Below are 14,249 nucleotides of genomic sequence, written 5' to 3' on the forward strand. Positions count from 1 at the left end.
TATTTTCTCTGCAGTAGGGAAGCAGCTGTGCAGCATCTGCTCCAGAGGTGAAAAATGGTATCTTCTTTTATGGCTCGTCAGTAATTAGTGGCACTTTTTCTGCAGTCCAGTTGCTGAGCTGGCATTGAGAAACAGGCTTCCCTACCACTCTCCAATCTCTATTCACTGGACATTGTTGTTCTGTTCGTCTTTTCACTCTAGGTCGAGCGTTGTTACTATTTTCTTCTCGCCTGTGTGGAGACAGCCCAGAGGAAGGAGCCAGTAGATGGGCGCCTGATCCAGTTCCTGCTCTCTAATCCAACCAATGATGGAGGGCAGTGGGACATGCTGGTCAACCTCATTGGTCAGTTCTCATCCTCCTCCTGGTTGAGAGAGTTTTTTGCCTTTTCAAACCAAAGTAAAGTCAACTTTAATTATATAGCCCTTAATCACAATTTGCTCACAGAGGGCTTTACAATTACATTCTATATGACACCCCTTATCCCTAGACCTTTGATTTGATGAGGAAAAACTCCACAGAAAGAATGTTATCAGATGGAAAAAAAGGATCCTGAGAACCTCATGAAGAGCATCAGAGGAGGCGCCCCTCTTTCAGGAAAGATGGGTCTGCAATAGCTGCCAGGTGAACAGAGTAGACAAGCAGTAACAGATTTTCAATAACCACTCAATGAGGCATATTATAGCAAAACAATGCAAAATGTATACAATTACTACATAATGTATTGCAAAATAAGATAAACTTAGGTATTGTATAAGTTATAGGATAACAATGAAGAGTCAACCATATCCTCCCTAGTAGCATGCCAAGTACCCTCCACAGACACCTCCATAAAGCAGGTATGGCCTCATGTATCAATGCCAGTTTAGTTCAATTTAGTTTTGAAGAAAGGATAGAGCTCTCGCACACACGGGGCAAAAACCAGACACATCGCTCACATAGATAAAGAGAAAATGCAGTGTGGGAGTGATATGTAACCAGAGCCAACATGCTGCAGAATCAGATATTAATCATTATTTGATAATGCACAGAAACTGATGTTAAATCCTTTGTAGTCGTAATTAGGGGTCTACACACAGAAGCAGAGTTCCACCAAAAAAAACTTCCCACACTTGTTCGTATGTATACAGGCAATGCTGTCAAGAATCTATGGTACCATCTACACATGCCCAGCTGTAATCTCTTAACTATTGTTGCTTTTATCAAAAAAGACTCACTCTAACTACTACGACCAGCACTATACAGGCCTGCACAATAACTAAACCCCCTCAGCACCATTAAGCCTTACTTAGCAGCAATGGTCCTATACAGGCCTCCTTTAGTAACTTCTAAGCAATTGAGAATAACCATTATCAGCTTTCTGACGGCAGCAAGACAACTGTGATGTTTTGGCAGCAACAAACGTAAATGTCCTACCAACTTATGAACAGCTGTTTTATGTTGTCCTGATTCTAGAAAAGTATGGCGTCATCCCAAAGAAATGCTTCCCAGAGTCACACAGCTCAGAAGCCTCACGCAGAATGAATGACATCCTCAATCATAAGGTGGGCTTGAAAAATCACTCTATATTTTTGCACCTAAGACTCCATTTAGTAAGTTGCTCAACCAATTAGACTGTGTTGATTTTTATGTCATATTTGGACTGTTGGGTTTACCTCTGTGTGTTTCAGCTAAGAGAATACTGTCTAAGATTGAGGAACATGGTTGCCAGTAACGCTACTGAAATTGAACTGTCTGAAGCTATGGACAACATGATAGAGGAGGTGAGATTTTCATAAGCACATACCTGTGGTCCCTGTTGAAATTTTATATAAAGAGGAATGGGGGTAATTTTGTATGTAAGAGGTCAACTACCAGCCTAATTCTAGGAGCGCTTCGATTGTTGCAGTTTACAAAGGCTTGTAGTAGAACATCTTTATCATGATATATGGACACTTGTACTGTAAAGGCACTTGGAGCCACGGCTGGAGTAAATGAATTCAAACGCCACCTCACCCATGCACAGGCGCAAACAAATGGCTAGAGGAATAAGTTAGTGTGCCATTGTCCTGCATTGTTATGTAGTGGCCAGAAGAGGGGGCGCTTGAACAACACTTAGCATAGAGGACTGCAGTATGTCTCAGCTTGTTTACTTGCTACTAACTACAAGAAAATTTAAACAACAAACATGTTTTACCATACCATCAGAATTTCTTAGCATAATATCTTTTGCGAACACATACTGACGTACCGTGCATGGTATATTTTTTTTTCTTGCCCTTTTGTATCTCTTTAAGTCGGAGAGTGTTGTGTGTGGCTGCCGCTTCGGCCTCTTGTAGCCCCCCCCCGCCCCCTTCGCACCCATCCCTGTATGTTTGTGCTCTGTTTATCTGTTGTCTTGTTTCACCCCGTTTATTGTAAAGTGACTGAGTGTTAGAAAAGTGCTATATAAGTTTGATTTATTATTGTTATTATTATTATTATTATTATTATTACTATTATTACACAGACTAGTTTAAGATTATGTATTGTTGTAGATTCAGTAGTCCATGGTTGAGTACATTTCAACGGGGCAACATGATATACAGTATGACTCCAGCTGTAGAAAATGTCATTTGCATTGTATCTTTTGTTTTTATTTATTTCTTCTAACATTCACAAGCACCCCTAGTACCTCTTTATGCATGACCTGATAAACCTGATAAATTTCAGGTTTACGCATTGGCTGTACTGAAACACTGTGTGTCACACACTGTTAACAACCTACCGGTGACAGCTTGGGATGCTAAATTGTATGCATGTATACTGTCATTGTGTGAGTCTGTTTGTTTTGTCTGTGTGCCACAGATTAAAAGCAACAGCGAAAAGTATTTTGTTTATTTGGTCATGCATCAAGTTGATGGCAATCTTTCGGCAATATGCTTATCACAAATGTGGCAAAATGTCTGATATTGAACTCCAGTGAACATTTTTCATCCAAAATGATAACGATAAACAGTTTTAGCTGGGCTGCCTTGTTATAATAACAGCCACTGAAGTGTATTTGCAATGCAGAGTTAACACTTTTTTTTTCCATCGATTCGAGAAGACAACACCTCACTAACTAGAAGACAATCCCACCATACATTATCCACCCTGTCTGTCCCTGTTCACTCTGCTTCCACCTGCTTAGCATGTCAGAGAAGGGGATGTATACAATTGCACGTACTCGGCATAGAGAAAATTGACAGAGACAGAGAAAGCATCAGAGAAAGAGACACAGAGATGGAGAAAAACACAATTTTTGTCGAGCTTTTGTGATCTCAGGCTTTGATAGTCACTTGAAAAAAAAACTGTGCCCTCATATACCCACATAAACTGCTGCAAATGTGCAGCACCTTCAGGACCTATACATGTAGCTCCAATGCTAGTGATATCAGTGATAGCGAATGATAAAGCACTGTTTCATATGGAAAATAGACAATTTTTTTGCCAATTGGCCACAGCCCCACTTTTCCCCCTCACCTCAACACTAGCAAATTTTGGAACTATAGGAAACACTGCACTAAAGAGGAAGGAGATACTTAGGTGTCCTGGTGCCTTATCCAAGGGAGTGCATGCCATTTAGGCTCAGGCCTTATTGCAGTGACTCTGGTTTGATTCCGGCCACAGGTCCTCTGCTGTGTGTCTTCCCCTACTCTCTCTTCATCCTGTGTTACATGTCTATATCCACTGTTCTGTCTCATAACATAGACTAAAATGCCAGAAAAGAGGATAAGGTACCGTTAACTTATCTGAAACTAAAAGACGTCGTTCCACGTGTAGCTCTAATTCACCTTACATTGTTGCACGTGCATGCTGGCAGCTAAACAGCATTTGTCTCTACTGTGTGTCCTTTTGTGTCTGAGCCACTTAAACAGTTACATGTGGCACACTTCTTTGTGTGTGCGTGAATTTGCGTGTGCATGCGTGTGTGTGTGTGTGACCAGTCAGTCAGTTGATCTCCCATTGAGATTATGGCATAAAGGGGTCAAGCTCAGCAGCCTTTGTTGAAGATTGTTAGGTTGTATTGTGCTTCTGGCTGGTTGCATGTTTAAATAACCCTGTATCTCACTGCACCTCTAGCGCAGATGCCCAGCCGTCACCACATGGATACACGCACACACACACATACACACACACACACATATACAGGCTGTGCAACAGTTTAGAGGGTTCCCACCATGCACAGGCCAAGCTAGGCTGTCGATGTGTTTGTTTGTCCACCTGGAAGTGGTTTGTTTTGTGAAACACAACTCAGCCATAGCCAGCGAAGAGAGACAGAGAGTTTGGCTCGTTAAATGAATGGGTAAGGCAAGAAGAATCACATTGTTCAGGGACACATTGTAACAACTGTAAATGTGTTTTCAGTACAAGAGTCAGTATACAGCTTTGTCAGCATTTTATTAATTGATGAGTACAGGTAAGGAGTTTCTCTAAAGCGGGCAATCAACCAGTTTAAAAAAGACAAGTAATGTATGTAATATGTAATGCAAAATGGCTTATTTCAAATACGCTGAAGAATTTCAGCTTGCTTTGTTTTGGTCCTCAAAATGGATATTTAGCATTTTGAAACTGAGCGCGTTGTTTGTGTTCCTCACATTGAGCATAGGCAATGTGGTCGCAAGCAGCTCCCTCTGAGCATAGACATGACAGCAAGTTACCTTCTGGGACCGTTGCACAGTCATTTAGGTTTGCACTCATTAGTGCTGCAGGTGAAGCAAGTGAACAAAATGTCTCTGATATTTAGATTGTTGTGATAAGCTAGTTTGCTTGAAGTGACTGGCAGCTTTCTTGGTATTGTTGTTAATTAACAGTGGTAATAGCTGATAACTTTAATTAATTCACTCTGAGCATAGTCACAGCTTAACAAGCGGATGTCTCCTGAGTGACCCTCACAGTATGTATTAGCTTCAGATTACAGCACGGTGGCCCAGTGGTCAGCACTGTCGCCTCACAGCAAGAAGGTCCTGGGTTCGAACCTCGGGGTTGTCCAACCTTGGGGTTCATCTCAGGTCGTCCTCTGTGTGGAGTTTGCATGTTCTCCCCGTATCTGCAATGGGTTTTCTCCGGGTGCTCCAGTTTCCCCCACCATCAAAAAAGACATGCATGTTAGGGTTAGTACTCCTGTCTGTGCCCCCGACCGAGGCATGGCAAGACGAACTGGAGTTGGTCCCCAGGTGCTGCGAGGTGGCTGTCCTCTGCTCCTAGCTACACAGTTAGGATGGGTTAAAGGCAGAGCATAATTTCCCTATGTTGATCAATAGAGTATATCAAAATAAAAATAAAAATAATTAAAACACTGTTGCAGCAGAGCAGATCATGGAGACATACATTTGACTGTACACTGTTATTTCACCCACATGGCCCTGCATACAAATGTGCGTAGACCTATGCAACACTGACCTATCTGCAAGCACACTTAAAAGTGGTGGTGTGACCGCCACATGTTCACATGCATGTATCAAACTGCTGTGTCAGTTCCACTTAGGTGTGGATGGAGTCAATGCCGACCAGGTGAGCCCTGGTCTTTGTCATGCTGGTCTGGCATACACTGCCCATGACAGGCAAGCTGGGTCAATGTCTGTACTTTCGCTTACTATAGCTATGGATGCATTTAATTTAGAATAAATTCTTCTGCGTGTTTTGGGTATTCTTTGTTGTCCCGGTCAAAATCATTGGCTAAAACCAGCTGTATTTTATTTATCTGTCCGAGGGAGGCTCCACAAGAGAAGCCGAACCGCAGCCGAAGTAACAAGTGGCATACTAGTCCAGAATACATTAACGGTTTCTCTTTATTGAGCCTGTTACACAGACAGGGTCCATATGCCAGGGAACAGAGACATGGAGACTTAGTTTATTAAGGTTCAAAGTCAGGTTCTTCCTTTCATGCTGTGTCTGCTGTGCATCCCTGGTCCCATCATCTCACTCACACAGACACGTACACTATACACAAACACCCACTCTCTCAATCAACTGCGCATACGCATACAGCACCTTGCACACGCGCACACACACACACACACTCACACACATGCAGATGGTATGCCTCACGCAGCAATGGTACCCCACTCTTGCTCCATTGCGTCATGTGCAGAGAATCAGAAAGAGCGTGTACTGACTCCAGAATGCTTATTTATTGACTTTGAACACAATGAGTGATTCCCAAGATCAAGCTAATTTACAGTCGACGGAGAGACGTTGTTGCTGCAGTGTGACTTTAAGTTTGTACAGTCAGTTTTGGCTATTGGCTTGGCCCATCAATTGTGTATAAGATGGGTGGGTCTCTTGAAAACTGATGGGCACGCAAGGACAGTGAGGGTAATTGGCTCTGCTTGGGTATATTGCTGTGTCTGTGTACTCATAGTTCTTGAATGTAACACTGTTGTTATAATTGTTGTACCGACCACATGTGCTCTGTGTTTACAAAATATGAACGTTTCAATCAAAACTAAGCTCATTTTTACCCAAACTGTTTGCATGGTGTCATTTGCTTACACTCAGTTTGTAGGCTCCCCAGCAATGTTTCCGATCTCTGTTAAAAGTAACACCGAGGCGCATGCTATGTTCCAATTCAGCAGTAGGTTGCGTGGATGGGGTCGTATATATATTTTTACAGAAATTATATTCAATAAATTTATTAGAGCTGTTTCAGTTAAAAATCTCTGAAAATGTATAGTTTACACCGTAAATGTGCTCTTTTTCTGACTGAATACATTTGCGGGTGGAACCTATGAAGTGAAGTGCTTGTCTGTGATTTATGGCACTCATGACCTGATATCTCTCATCAAGCTGCATCTACACTGCGAGCCATATTGTTGCCTATGTTCATCTGGTTGCAGAGGGGCTTCCACTGTGGTTATGCAGTATACCATTTATAAAAACTTTTTGCATTTTTTCTTATTTACTTTACCATGTGTCTTCTGAAAATATGTAGTAAAATCATACTGCACTTGCGTTATGATAACCGGGACGTAGTCAAATGCTATATGACTATTGCATATCGAAGACAAAGGAAACGGAAATCAGTTTTCTTTTTTTCGTTCCTGTAATTTAATTATCTAATTTGTTTTGAGCACATTGGTGACAATTTATTGTCACATTCTGGGGAGATAGTTGTTGAAAATGGCAGGGTCAATTTGGAGGAATGCTACATGACCAAAAGCAATGGAAAGGCAATGGAAAGAAGAACTGGAGTTGGTCCCCAGGTGCTGCAGCTGCCCTCTGCTCTATCCTATACAATAGGATGGGTTAAATGCAGAGAACAAATTCCATGTAAGAATACAATTCGTTTTAAGAATGGGATTCTTTGTAAGAATACAATGTCAAATAAAGCGGCTTTCATTTTTATTTCATTGTTGAACATCTCATTCCAAAACCATGGGCATTAATATGAAGTTGTTTCCCCCTCTGCTGCTATAACAGCTGCTACTCTTATGGGAAGGCTTTCCACTAGATTTTGGAACATGGCCACACAGATTTGCTCCCATTCAGCCACAAGAGCCTCAGTGAGGTTGGGGAGAAGGCCTGGCTCACAGTCGGTGTTCCAATTCATCCCAAAGGTGTTTGATGGGGTTGAGGTCAGGGCTCTGTGCAGGTCAGTCAAGTTCTTCCGCACCAAACTTGGCAAATTATGTCTTATGGACCTTGCTTTGTGCACGGGGGCATTGTCATGCCTTCCCCAAATCGTTGCCACAAAGTTGGAAGCACACAACTCTCTAGAATGTCATTTTAAAGCTGTAGCATTAAGATTTGTCTTCACTGGACGTAAGGGGCCTAGCCCAAACCATGAAAAACAGCCCCAGACCAATTTACAGTTGGCACTATGTATTCAGGCAGGTAGTGTTCTTCTGGCATCTGCCAAATCCAGATTGTTCCGTCAGACTGCCAGATAGTGAAGCATGATTCATCACTCCAGAGAAGGCGTTTCCACTGCTCCAGAGTCCAATGGCGGTGTACTGTCCACAACTCCAGCCAATGCTTGGCATTGCACATGGTGATCTTAGGCTTGTGTATGGCTGCTCGGCCATGGAAACCCATTTCATGAAGCTTCCAGCGAACCATTCTTTGCTGATGCTGCTTCCAGATGCAGTCTGGAACTCGATAGTGAGTGTTGAGCAGAGGACAGGCGACTTTTACTCACTACGCTTCAGCACTCGGCAGTCACGTGTATTCTACTGCTTCATGGCTGAGCTGTTGTTGTGCCGAGAAGTTTCCACTTCAAAATAACAGCGCTTACAGCTAACTGGTCCTGGGTACGACGTTAAACTGCAACCGTCGGGTCATCAGCGACTAAACCAACTCCCCCACTTCAACCCTTGGGTTGTTGTGAGGAGAGTGTGTGGACACCCAGCAAGACTAAAAACAAAACCTGGCAAAGGGCGGATGAATTCCTCTGTGAACCAGCGACCATCCATACCTGGAGAGGAGATATAAACCACCAGGTACTCCCCCTACTGAAACACAATGATGACTCAACCAAACTCAATCACCATAAACGGTGGAAGAGACTTGTTGATGCACCAGCTGTGCTCCTACAACCTCCATAGGTTACAGAACTGATGATGATGACAGCTAACCAGGGCAGATCTAGCTGGGCAGAAATTTGACCAACTGATTTGTTGGAAAGGTGGCATCCTATGACAGTGTCACATCGAAAGTCGCTGAGCTCTTCAGTATGACCCATTCTACTGCCAATGTTTGTCTATAGAGACTGCATGGCTGTGTGCTTGATTTGATGCATCTACCAGCAATGGATATGGCTGAAATAGCCAAATCCACTCAATAGAAAGGGTTTCCACCTACTTTTAGCCATGTAATGTACCAGCAAACCCATGATTCTGTTGTGGTGCAGCTGGAGGTTCTGACACCTTGTTGACTTCCCCCAGTCCAGATATCCAGTGTGTTGCCATTGTTTTTCCCCTAACCTCAGGTGATCTGTTGGGTTTGTTTGGGTAACGAGGCAAATAAATACGGAGTCTTGCACGAGGAGGAAAGATTTTCAATACCGGTGCAGTAATGTTATCAGACGTTAGCCTTTGCAAGCCACACTCGCATACTGCCTGTTAGTTTACTGTTTATTGCAAGATGTGCAAACATTCTAAGTGCATCAGCTTAAATTCTGGCAGAGTCAAATCACACTAACCGAATCACGCTATCTTCTAGCAGGATTCTATAGAGGCACGCAAGTTGTCGTGTTCGGATGGTAAATGCTTACAAAAGTCTATAGAGACATAACATGTTAATCACAAGCAGACTGCTACAGCCTATTGCAGGCTCTATTTCCTCCACCTGGCCCTGCTTTGGAAAAACTGTTTTACAGATGATACATCCTCTGTAGAGCACAATCTCTCTGATAGTTTTCTTTTTTAATCTAGACCTTCATATGTGTCTCTCTTTTTTTGCACAAATGTTAAGTGTTTACGTTTGCACACATTATTATAATGTAGGGATGTAATATTCCAGGTACTATGTACCAGCTGTCTCTCTCTGCTTTTTGTCATTGTTAATAACGGCTGATCCCGGAGCAGATGTCAGATAAGGGGCCTTAATGTAAATCTGCTGGATCAGTCACAACAGCTGGGACCTGACACAAGTCTTAGAATATTAAGATAAAATCATAAATTCCTCAGAAAAGCCAGTCTAAGCATAAATAAAACCATCTTGCCTAACAGAGCCTTCCAACACACAGGATGACACCACAAACTGTTGTGATGATATAAGTATTCTCAAATTATTCTCAATTTAATCCATTCGAAATGTAAGCCTAAACACCAATGCAAATTCATTTGCAAATTAACAAACATGTATTCTCAGTCATTTTTGAGTTGGATATGAAAACCTTTTCATGCCAAGAGTTTTCATCATCAGAATTTTGAAGAGCTGTCACTGCCTGTGTTGAGTGAACATAGAGAAAATTGAAAGCAATCTCACTACATTTAGAAAGTCACACAAGACTTCTCGGGTGTTTGGTACAAAGACATAATCCTTAAGGATTAACTGTAAGATCTCAACTGTCGGTACTCTTTAAAATGCCAGTTCGTTCTGGTGACTGTGTAGTTCTGAGATTCCTTGACAAGGTGTCTTTTGGAGAGGGCCAGTCTGGGAATCTCGTCTCCTGATAAATATATAAGACTCTATTTAAACACACACTGTCTAGACCTGTCCAGTATCCGTAAATCTCCAACACACACACAAACGTGTGCATTTGTGCAGGCTTGAAAACACACACACACACACACACACACACACACACACATACTCACAAATCTGTACTTGTGGGGCCCCCTCATTGACTACATTAATTTCCTAGCCCTTAACCCTAACCTTAACCACGCAAACTACATGTCTAACCCTAACCCTTACCCTAACCTTAACCTAACCCCAATTCTAACCTTAACCCTAAAACCAAGTCGTAACCATAAAATAGACCCCTTTACTTCTGGGGCCCCATAAAATGGCCCCACAAGGTAAGTGGTTTCTGGTTTTTCTATCCTAATGGAGACCAAATGCCCCCATTAGGATAGAAAAACATGGTACACACACACACACACACACACACACACACACACAAACAGAGGAACATATGTTCTGTCAGTGTAACCAAAATAATTACTCTCTATGTGTGGAAATAGAAAGAGAGGGTTGGATTGAGGGGGGGCATAGAGGATAGAGATAGAACAAGAAGTGAAATTAAAGTCATCATAGCCCTCAAAACAAACAGTTTTATTATGAATGAATACATTGTTTGTCTACAAATGGGATAGCTGCACTTGAAAAATAACCTGTTGGGCAGAATTTTAAACTCATGAAACATTACTCAAGTTTTTTAAATTTAAATGGTTTCCATGCAGAAAATCCCTTGTATTTGTTTCAAAGAGATCATAAAATAGATAATGTGAAGAAAGTTGTTTTTGTTTTTTTTTCCCAGAATGAGTTTACTTGTATTGCAATAGTTTTGTAAGAAATAGAATTGCTATGTTTTTCAGTTCACAACTTTGTTAAAAACCACATTGAACTTTGCTGGTCATCATGCATGTTTCTCTCAGTCCCCCTATGTTTTCTCTGTATTGCTCCCAAATTATGTTAGTCTGTCTGCTTTCCTCCCTCCCTGTCAGTCTTGCCTGTCTGTCAGCGAAGAGGCAGGTGTTTCAATATTGATTGTGTCCTGACGTCACTGGGCCTGTGGCCATTGTTCCCCGACTAAGGCCTCTGTGAGTGCAGCCCTGCCCAGACATCTAGTTTATTTAACCTGCCAAGGAAGAGAGAACAGAGCCACAAAGTCAGCCAGGACCGTGACGCTCACCCGGGATGCCTGACATTAAGGCCCCAGGGATCTTCTGGACAGACAGATGGAGTGAGGGTAGAGAAAACGTTAACAAGCATTGGTGCCAATTTTTTGTAATTTATTACTTTCATTCTGTGGTAGAAGTGGGGGGGGGGGTCAGAAAGTGAGGCAGTGAGATGCAGGGATGAGGGTGTAGTGGATGAGACAGAAGAAGTGTTAGTGTGATGTTGGCATCTGGACGAACGCTGGGGACGGGTACCTCTTCATTCCCTCTTGTCTGCCGAACAGTGAACAAAGCAGTTGGTGCTCGATGGAGGGCGTATGTGGAGGATGAGAGCTGTCTACAGATGCCATAATCGACTCTTTTTGGGTGTGGCGCGCTTGTGTGTGCATTGGCATTCGTGTACAATAAAGGACTTCGTGTAGCGTGTGCCTAAATGTATGCATGTACTTACATGTTTGTATATGTGTGTACATGTACTTAAATGTTTGTATGTGTATGTATGTTTGTGTGCATAAGTATGTGTGAGCATGCCTTGGTGTGTGCAAGACCCAAGAGTTTCCACAGTGCATCGTTGGTTGGGCTCAGCATCTTTGACTGTTAAAACCAGACGTGTCAGGAGGACTTCTAAGGCCTGTTAACTCAGAGTGGGAAACCCCATCCACTGTTCTTATATTTCCCCCAAAATCCTTTGTTGAAACTAGCCAGGTCAACAATAATTTGGTTATCTATTCAGCCACACAGAAATTCTATTTGAGTGTATTTCAGTAGGCAACCAATGATAAAAGTGTGTGGAGGTCAGTGTAAACATGCCCAAGCTGGACAAAGGTGTGTGTGTAGGGTGTATGGGCTAAAAATGTGTGGCACCTGACCAAAGAAATGGCACCACGTGTGGGTGCTGCCAGAGTCCACATTCTGTTTTGTAAGGTTTCATATGATCACTTTCTCAGGCTTGCCTTGAATTTACTTTCAGCAAACAATGACCCCTGGGAGTCTGTGCTTCTAGCATTTTTTGGCACAACAGGAAGAAGTTTATCCATCAAGCAATATAGTTCTGGTATCTGGATGCGTAATTCTTTGAATCAGCACACTTGTCAGAATCATGTTTATGTTTATTGGCCATGCACAGACATGGAATTTGACTTGTGTTCTGTGGCTCTCTCAGTATACTTAACATAGAATAACAACACAACAATCTTCAGATATATACACAAGGATTAACTTATACAGGTGAAATAAGAGGCGATAAGGTGCAGTGGTGCAGAGAATATATCAGAGATGCTGAAATAGGTGTTAGCAGGTTACTTACATACATGCCTGAAGTAGACGTACATGACAGAGTCTACCATTATATGTACAATGTACAGTACAATATATACAGAATAGTTGGATTTATTTGACAGTGTTAAGCCTTCATTTGAATGACAGCCCACGGAAAGAAACTGTTTTCATATCTGGTTGTTTTGGGGTACAGTGCTCTGTAGCACCTGCCAGAGGGGAGGAGTTGGAACAGGTTGTGACCAGGGTGTGATGGGTCTGCAGTAATGTTGCCTGCCCATTTCCTGAGTCTGGAGGTGTATAAGTCTTAAATGGAGGGCAGGTTGGAAGCAGTGGTTTTCTCTGCAGACTTAACTGTCCATTGTAGTCTGTCCCTGTCCTGTTTGGTGGCCGATCCAAAAAAGACAGTGATGAATGTGCAGAGGACAGACTGGATTATTGCAGTGTAGACCTGAATCAACAGTTCCTGAGGCAGGTTGAACTTCCTGAACTGGTGGAGAAAGTACATCCTCTGCTGGGCCTTTTTGATGATTGTGTCTGTGTTGGATGCCCACCTTAGGTCCTGGGAGATTGTGGAACCCAGAAATCTGTAGGTTTTCACCACAGACACCATGCTGTTGAGTAGGGTGAGGGGGGACCGTGTTGGGGGGGCTCCTCCTGAAGTCCACTGTCATGTCCACAGTTTTGAGTGTGTTCAGCTCCAGGTTGCTATGGCCACACCAGAGGGCCAGCTGGTCAACCTCCCATCTATATGCAGACTTGTCACCATCCTGGATAAGGCCAGTGATGGCTGTGTCAGCCGCAAACTTCATGAGTTTAAGGTTGCAAGAATTATACTGGTTACTCTATTCTACATTATTTTTGAATTATGTATGTGTCCGTAGGTTCAGGTTTATTTCTAATGACTTTTAAACCAGATTTGGTAGCTGAAACGCGAGAACTGGAACTGTGTTTGTGTGTGTGTGTGTGTGTGTGTGTGTGTGTGTGTGTGTGTGTGTGTGTGTGTGTGTGTGTGTGTGTGTGTGTGTGTGTGTGTGTGTGTGGTGGGGGGGCGTGTTTACTCACATTCAGGATTAAGTTTGATCTGTCTAATGGACTTTCATTTTACTTGGAAAACATGCCCCAGAAAATGGTGCTATCATGCAAAAAGGGGAAACTACATTGTCCTGACTTAAGGAGAAATGTGCTTCAAAAGTGCTGTCAGTGGTTGTTTCATCAAATCAAAATCTAAAATAGAGTAACCAATATGATTCTTGCATTAAAAACAACTTAAAAGTGTTGCTTCATGTTGTTTTAAAAGGTCTTCTATTATAAAGTATTAAAGGTTAGCTTAGTGTTTTATTTTATGATGTATTTATTCTTTGCATTCATTTTTGCCGCACCATTGTTATGATTGCATAAGCTTTACTTTAAGTCCGCTCATGTGCCAGCTCTGAAACCAGGGTCTCAAGATTCAAGACGCTTATTGTTACATCCCATTATACAAGTATCCATCCATCCATCCATTATCCAAACTGCTTATCCTGCTCTCAGGGCCGCGGGGATACTGGAGCCTATCCCAGCAGTCATTGGGCGACAGGTGGAGAGACACCCTGGACAGGCCACCAGGCCATCACAGGGCTTATTATACAAGTATAAGAGAGTAAAATTCTTGTGTTTCGGCTCCTCAACATTGCAGCAATAGTAGC

The 14,249-nt window shown here is 42.5% G+C and overlaps 1 protein-coding gene across 1 annotated transcript in view; it reads left to right on the forward strand.

Annotated features, from left to right (window-relative positions):
- blmh (bleomycin hydrolase) overlaps positions 1-14,249 on the forward strand; it is a 36,073-nt gene that overhangs the window by 4,420 nt on the left and 17,404 nt on the right. Inside the window, exons 4-6 of the mRNA XM_056283821.1 lie at positions 202-343; positions 1,454-1,542; positions 1,669-1,761. Of these exons, the coding sequence (XP_056139796.1) occupies positions 202-343; positions 1,454-1,542; positions 1,669-1,761 (324 nt within the window). The remainder of the gene's footprint in view (positions 1-201; positions 344-1,453; positions 1,543-1,668; positions 1,762-14,249) is intronic.

Source organism: Lampris incognitus, chromosome 7, assembly GCF_029633865.1.
Source record: "Lampris incognitus isolate fLamInc1 chromosome 7, fLamInc1.hap2, whole genome shotgun sequence".
Lineage (NCBI taxonomy): Eukaryota > Metazoa > Chordata > Actinopteri > Lampriformes > Lampridae > Lampris > Lampris incognitus.